This window comes from Rosa rugosa, chromosome 4 (genome assembly GCF_958449725.1).
Source record: "Rosa rugosa chromosome 4, drRosRugo1.1, whole genome shotgun sequence".
Lineage (NCBI taxonomy): Eukaryota > Viridiplantae > Streptophyta > Magnoliopsida > Rosales > Rosaceae > Rosa > Rosa rugosa.
Genome location: NC_084823.1, coordinates 2,672,760 through 2,679,385, shown reverse-complemented (window position 1 = coordinate 2,679,385; position 6,626 = coordinate 2,672,760). Strand labels below are relative to the sequence as shown.

At 38.0% G+C, this 6,626-nt stretch overlaps 1 protein-coding gene across 1 annotated transcript; it reads right to left on the bottom strand.

The window, feature by feature from the left end:
• Positions 1–3,450: 3,450 nt before the first annotated feature.
• Positions 3,451–5,529, bottom strand: LOC133742764 (ABSCISIC ACID-INSENSITIVE 5-like protein 3). Its single transcript, XM_062170441.1, has 3 exons — positions 4,516–5,529; positions 4,317–4,388; positions 3,451–3,787 (listed from the first exon to the last, which is right to left on the bottom strand). Exons 1-3 carry the CDS (start codon positions 5,362–5,364, stop codon positions 3,704–3,706), a joined length of 1,005 nt encoding a protein of 334 aa, XP_062026425.1. The 5' UTR covers positions 5,365–5,529; the 3' UTR covers positions 3,451–3,703.
• Between the last annotated feature and the right edge of the window lie 1,097 nt (positions 5,530–6,626).

Genomic DNA, 6,626 nt, shown 5'->3' with positions numbered 1-6,626 from the left:
TTTCTGCGTGTGCGTGTGCGTGTGCGTGTGAGAGAGAAGAGAGAGAGAGAGAGAGAGAGAGATTGCCCGAGAAGCTGGAAATGAATGTAGTAGGACCAATGGGGGCAGCATGGGTACCATGTTTCGGCTGCCCGAGAGACTAGTCAGACTAGATAGCCAGGTATGGATTTAATTTACTATTAATTCCCTTTTGGTTTGTTAGTCGCCCTATAGCGAGTATGCAGATACATAGAGTTGGGTTACCTTTGTAGTGATACATTACCTTTTATGAGTTTTATCAAATTCAGGGATTTTTTTTTTTTTTTGGAGCAATTATCAAATCATGGTTAGTGTTGCTTAGAAATAGAAGAGAGAATGAATGTAAAAGAAATTATTCATCTTCATTATGTTCCTTGCTAACAATACGGATGACTGGATGAGAGCAGGAATGAAGCTGATTCATGCAAAGTAGTTCTCATTAAACTTAATTGTTTGATTATAAACATGCTAGCTAGTGTATAAATAATTAAATATATTATACTTCAAGATCATCGAAAGAATATAATGATAGTTTTCGTGATAACTAATTCTCTAATGTAAGAAAATTGTGTTTTATCTATATCGAATCTAAAAATTATTACATACGTGGATAATGACTTTGATTGCAGATTTCAACATTCGTTCCACGTACATTTCATCCCAAATACTTTACGTTTTTTTTTTTTTTTGAAAGAAATACTTTACGTTTATTAACCAAAGAAAAGATAACCGTCAAGCCTTATTTATGACATATGGATCAGTTACCATACATATTAGTTGGAGGGGCCAATCGGTTTTCACTTTCGGTGATGGTTCAGCATAAGACCTGTGAAATATCCTCCAGCAATTTATTGCAGTCGTTTAACTTTTTTCTTGTTAGGATTTGCTGCCACTATACAGGATCACACCACTTTGAGGAGCAGTACTGGAGAAAGCAAAAGAAAGGGAAGAGAATAATGTAATCTCAAGCATTTTTCTCCGCACTAGTTTTCACTTTTCGATTCATAAATCTTGGAGACAGTGATACCTGTGAACACGCACTGGGAAAGTATTCAAATTCCACAGGTATTTGTTCCAAACACATTTTGACGCAGGTTTTGATTCTCTCTTGCATGACCCTAGTAACCGTTCTTTTTGGTTCTTCCATAGTTCTTCCATTCTTATATTTGTGTAACCTAGATTTCAATCTCTAAATTTTTCTTTTAAAATAAGAGACAATGTATTTGATGAAATGTCTCAAAAAAATAACAAACAAACAAACTTTGACTCATGACAAGTATATAATTTATCATTCTTATATTTGTGTAACCTAGATTTCGATCTCTAAATTTTTCTTTTAAAATAAGAGACAATGTGTTCGATGAAATGTCTCAAAGAAATAACAAACAAACTTTGACTCATAACAAGTATATAATTGATCATGAGTATTTGAGAACTTCGATCTTTATCATGATGCCCCGCATGACAAACTCTCAACTCCAATATTATACATAGGCTTTCTTTTAACTTTGAACATTCTCAAACTAGCTCAAGCCTTATTTAACTATAACAAGTTAATTTTCTTTTTGTGAAATTTAAAGTTAACCAGTACATAAGCCTTGGATAGATGCTCTCTTCTCTGACTCCCGCGAGGGAGGTTTCTCGACGGCGACTATCTTCGGGTGGTGTCGGTCTTGTGCTTTTGACTGCGAAGGGTATCTTTCCTCCTTTCTCTAGTTTACTTCTTGGTGCTGCCGGCGGGATTTCTTGTCGGGGCTCCTTGCTCCTGTGCTTCTGCCTAATATTGCTCATCGCCGGCGTTGGGTATGGTGATGGTGGTGTTGATCTGAGATTGGATCGGACTGTTAGTGATGTGGGGCGAATGGATAGCGGTGTTTGGCCTGGGGAATTCAGCGGTGTTTGGCCTGCGGAAGTCGGTGGTGCTTGGACCTGTGGTGGTCGTCGCCTTGATTATCCAGGTTGGTTTTCCCGGGATTACATAGCTCTGATGGTGTTAATGGTGGATCGGTCTTGCTTGTCGGCGGTCCGGTGCTCGAATTCGGATCCAATTGTGCAGTATGTCCTGTGCGGCGGCGATCTCTTCGACGCTAGCAATGGTTTCCATGGGAGCAGTAGCTTCCATGGCGATGGCGGGGGTCTCCCAGAGGGTGGCGGCAGCAGCAGTGCTAGGTTTTGGGCCCACATGGAGGTGGCGGTGGCAACACCAGGGCTGTCTTCTCCTCTAGGGTTTGCGGAAATTGGGCCTTGGATATGGTCCATTTCTGTTGGGCTCCGGGTTCGTTGTTGGCCTATGTTTTTATTTTTTAATTTAGTAGTGGGCCTTTCTCTTTTTGTCCAAAAGAGGGTGGGTCTGTATTTTTCTTGGCTTGAGCGGGAAAGCACGCGAAGAAAGGTTGGGGCTCTGTTGTCTTTTTTATTTTTCTTCAGAGCTCTAATTTTTCTTTGTCTGAGCTTAATACTAAAAGGTGAGTGTGCTAGGGGTGTGCTGAGTAGTACGCTTGTGTGAGGGGTGTGCTAGTGTAGTGTGCTCTATGTAATGGCTTCTTCTGACGGCCCTATGGGCAAGTCGTTATTGTACTGCTTGCTGAACTTTATAAAAGTGTGACCTTTTCAACTCAAAAAAAAAAAAAAACCTATAACAAGTTAGAACTAGTTATAAGTTTGGTGACTATCAACTCTTATATGTGCAAAACATGTTGCATGAATAGCTTCTCTTTTTGTTGCAACTGTTAAAGGTGGGGGTGACACCAAAATCCCAAAGGAGGCTTTTCTAGCACACCCGTACACATTAGAACATTAAGAGAGGGTGACAACAAAACTTCAAACAAGATGAGGCATTTGATGTGTGTGTGTAGGGAGGATTAAGAGATGACGTCTTTAAACTCTTAAAGTGAGTATGTTTTTATTTTTAGGATGTATTTTAATAATCACAACCACTCATTCTTTAATTACCTACATACATATGAATCATACAAAAAATTAGCTAAATCGAAAAAAGTTAACCATTTGATTAGCGCAATGTTCGATTTAATTTTATCTAACGGATTACATTTGTTTACACAATTTTGAATGACCAAATGATTATGGATTTAGTTGATTTTTTGTAGACATCATTCTTGCATAGGAATCTAAATGATCATCGGTTGAGATCATTGAATTAGATCATATATTAGTGTAAAATAGTAAAAATCCTCTAATTTTTAAAGTAAGGATATCCTCTCTTGATCATTCCCTCTATGGCTCTATGTATATGTGTGTGTGTGTGTGTGTGTTCACTTGAAAAGAATTAATTTCACCAAGAGGTCAGAAAAACCTACATCCAGCCAAGCCCAAGTTAGAACCCAATTGGAAAGGGCTATACTCATACTAGGAAATGATAAATCTGAGCTTGGATGTATGCTGAATTAAATTTATTATTTTCCTTTTGTTTATATACTTTGCAGTATAGATAAATAGATAAGATTGTTGCTGCACAGATATCTTCTACTTGGCTAGCTAGCCTTACAGGATTCTGTATACTATCTACTGTTTCATAAAAATCAAACTGAAAGAAAGTTATTTCTTATGGAAAATACCAATTCTCAAAAATGCAAAACCAAAATTTCTGAATCCATAAATGACACAATAGAGGAAGCTGAATGATAATGAAGGAAGACCATGTGTAAACAGCTGCTAAGCTAGAAGCCTAAAAGGAAGCTGAACTGATGCGCCTAAGTTGGTATTTAGGCATGGAATTAGTAGGATTTGAAGATAAGAGTATCTCCACCTCCTGCATCAAAAACACATCAAAGAAGTAGTAAAGAGCTAGTGTTAACGTACAGTTTGATACCAAGCAATATATATAGTCTTATTAACATGGAGATAATGACCAAAAAACTAATAATGTACAGTTCTTAATCTGGGAAAATGAATAACCTAATATCATATACAAATCTAAAAGCATGGCCTAAAAAGATGATGAGAAGCGGTGAAGACTGAAACTCCTTTTAAGTCTTCAGATGTGTTAGATGTGAGACAACCACTAAACTTAAGAGTCTAACCCAAGCCCTCATGTGCTGCTTCACCCATCAAAAATCAAGAGTCGGAGGCTTGGAAACCCCTTATGGAAATGGAGTTTTGATATCATGTTAGACAACCACTAAACCCTGAAAGCAGACTTGTTAAGAAATGAGGCAATAGATTAGTGTATGCAAAAGTTGACTAGAAAACCTATGATTGATGAAACAAAAATCTACACATCACAGAATAAGTACAGAATAACAGTTGGGCTGGTTGTTTAAAATTTGTGATTCTGGTACCTTTTGCTTTTTGAGCCAGGTATTCGTTTTTCTCAAGTGAAATACTTCACTCTCCAACTGATTGGTATAAGCCTATACCATTAAACAAAAGCATACTCATAAGTTGCAAGTTCATATTATTTATAGAGATAGATATGATGGAGTAACCAACGTTAACTACATCAGAAAGCTAACTTGTACTGTAAGATTCAAAAATGACCTGCTTTCTTGCCCTTGACCTTGCTGCTGACTCTCTGTTTTTGATCATCCTCTTCTGCCTCCTCTCAATACTTTTCTCCTTCATTTCATCCGAGTAATTGCGCTTCCTCTGGGCATGAGTTGCCTGAGACTCTGAAGATGATGCTGCTGATATTGCTGGCATTGGAATTGACATACCCACTTGATGATTCTCAGAGTAAGTGTCAAGATTCATAGCTGATGAAGAGTTCTCAAATACTGACTCACAAACCTTGAAATTCGAGTCCAACATTGTCATTTGCTGCTGAGCAGCAGCAGCAACTTGGAACTGAAACCAATCTGCTTGCTGCGATACCGCAGCTGTTGGATCAATGGGCATCATTGGATGAGCATTTAGGATACCTGCTCGAACTAGGAGATGGTCAGGTGGTGTTGTTGCTGATGTTGATTCTCCAATAGTTGTCATTCTTTGATGATGCAAAGATTCATTGGCTGCAGCGGAATTGAGATTGAGAGGATGATGATCATGATGAACAATTTCCTTCCATACCTGATCCATAGTTTTCTTCTTACTGCTCATTAATGGTGCATTCAAATTGAAATTCCCAAGAAAAAGTGAAGTGGGCAGTGAGGAAGAAGGAGAAGAAGAAGGGTTTTGCAGCAGCTGCCCTTCTTGATCAACTGATATCACATTTTTAAGTAACTCATCCAAATGTGCCATATTAGTATTCAAAGGCTTGTTTATATTGCCCAAATTGCTTTGAACCTCATTACAATCCAAAGTCAGATTGTAATTAGAACCCTGTCTAGCCAATGGGGGAAACTGTGGTTCCTCATCTCCATTTCCAGACACAAAGGTTCTATCATCCATATCCTTCCAAAACCTATCTGCTGATAGCACAGTCAGACGTCCCCTGGGCACCTTTGGATATATATGGTCTACACGCACCCAAAAGAAAAATTTATGTTTTACGCATACAAGGAAATGTAAAGATAGTAAAATGTGTAAGAAAGGGAAAATTCAAACCATGTTGATGAGTTGGTAAGAAGGTTCAGGGAAGAGTCACATTGTGTAATGTGAGGAATGAAAAGGTGGGTGAAGATGGAGTGAGCAGTCAAGAAGCTTGAGAAGCGAAATGTGAGCCGCCAGAAATGATCTGGCGAAAGTTGATTTGTTGTAGAGGATCCTATTTTCAGTGAGAGAGTTCTCATCTTAACAGCCATACCAGATTTTCATGCTACTTTTGGGGGATATAGAGACCCAACCATCCTCAGTTCCTCACTTATCTCTCTCTCTCTCTCTCTCACCCTCTGTTCCCTTTTATTTTCTCTTCTAATAGAAATGAGATTTTAGAATTTGTCATATAATAAAGACAAAAAAAATATATTAATGTACGTAGAAAATTAAATGGTCTTGCGCCCTCTAGAGAATTACCCTCAAATGGGTACGATGGTATCTATTGACGTCCAAAATTGAGGTTAGTATATATGTAGTTGAGTAACCTCGCTGAGATCGAGGTCGTGAAATTCTAAAATCGATCAGGTCGACATGACCTCCATGATAGTCCACCAAACCAACAACGCAGATGAAAACAAAACAGAGGTGATACTCTGAAAATAATTCCCAAAAGTAAGTACATGTTTAGCCAAGACATAATGCTTAAAACAATCGATTACTTTTTATTGATCTCTTAACTTTAGTTAGTCTGAGATATAAGAGAATGTTGAGTAGAGTGTTCTTCTTCTTCTTCTTTTTTTGAGATGTAGAATATAACAACGCTGATGTCCTCATAAATAATTAAATAAACTTCTAATTAGGGTTTGTAATGAAGTCGATTTGAAGATCTGGGGAGGAGGGATTATTAGGCTTTTTTGAAGTCGATTTGGTGTTAGGGTTTTCTTCTTTCTCTCCGTCTGCCCTCTTTCTTCTTTTCCTTGTAAAAGTATGTTTTTGATAGAGCTATGTTATTTTTCGAGTTTCAGGGTTGAGGAAGAATCGGTGGAAGTAAATCTTAGGTATCAGATGGCATGGAGCAGATCACCAAATTGGTGGAGGCTAACGTTGATAGCAAAGGTTGGGATTTGCTTTCTTATTTTAGCCTTGATATCTGTTTAAGCAAATGAAAGTTCGGA

Excerpts from the sequence above, each read along its gene's own strand:
- LOC133742764 (XM_062170441.1), bottom strand. The coding sequence starts at position 5,364 with ATGGATGATAGAACCTTTGTGTCTGGAAATGGAGATGAGGAACCACAG. Across the intron at positions 4,389-4,515 it reads GGTCAAGGGCAAGAAAGCAG|GCTTATACCAATCAGTTGGA; the intron begins GTCATTTTTGAA and ends TTAATGGTATAG. Across the intron at positions 3,788-4,316 it reads CCTGGCTCAAAAAGCAAAAG|GAGGTGGAGATACTCTTATC; the intron begins GTACCAGAATCA and ends TTTTTGATGCAG.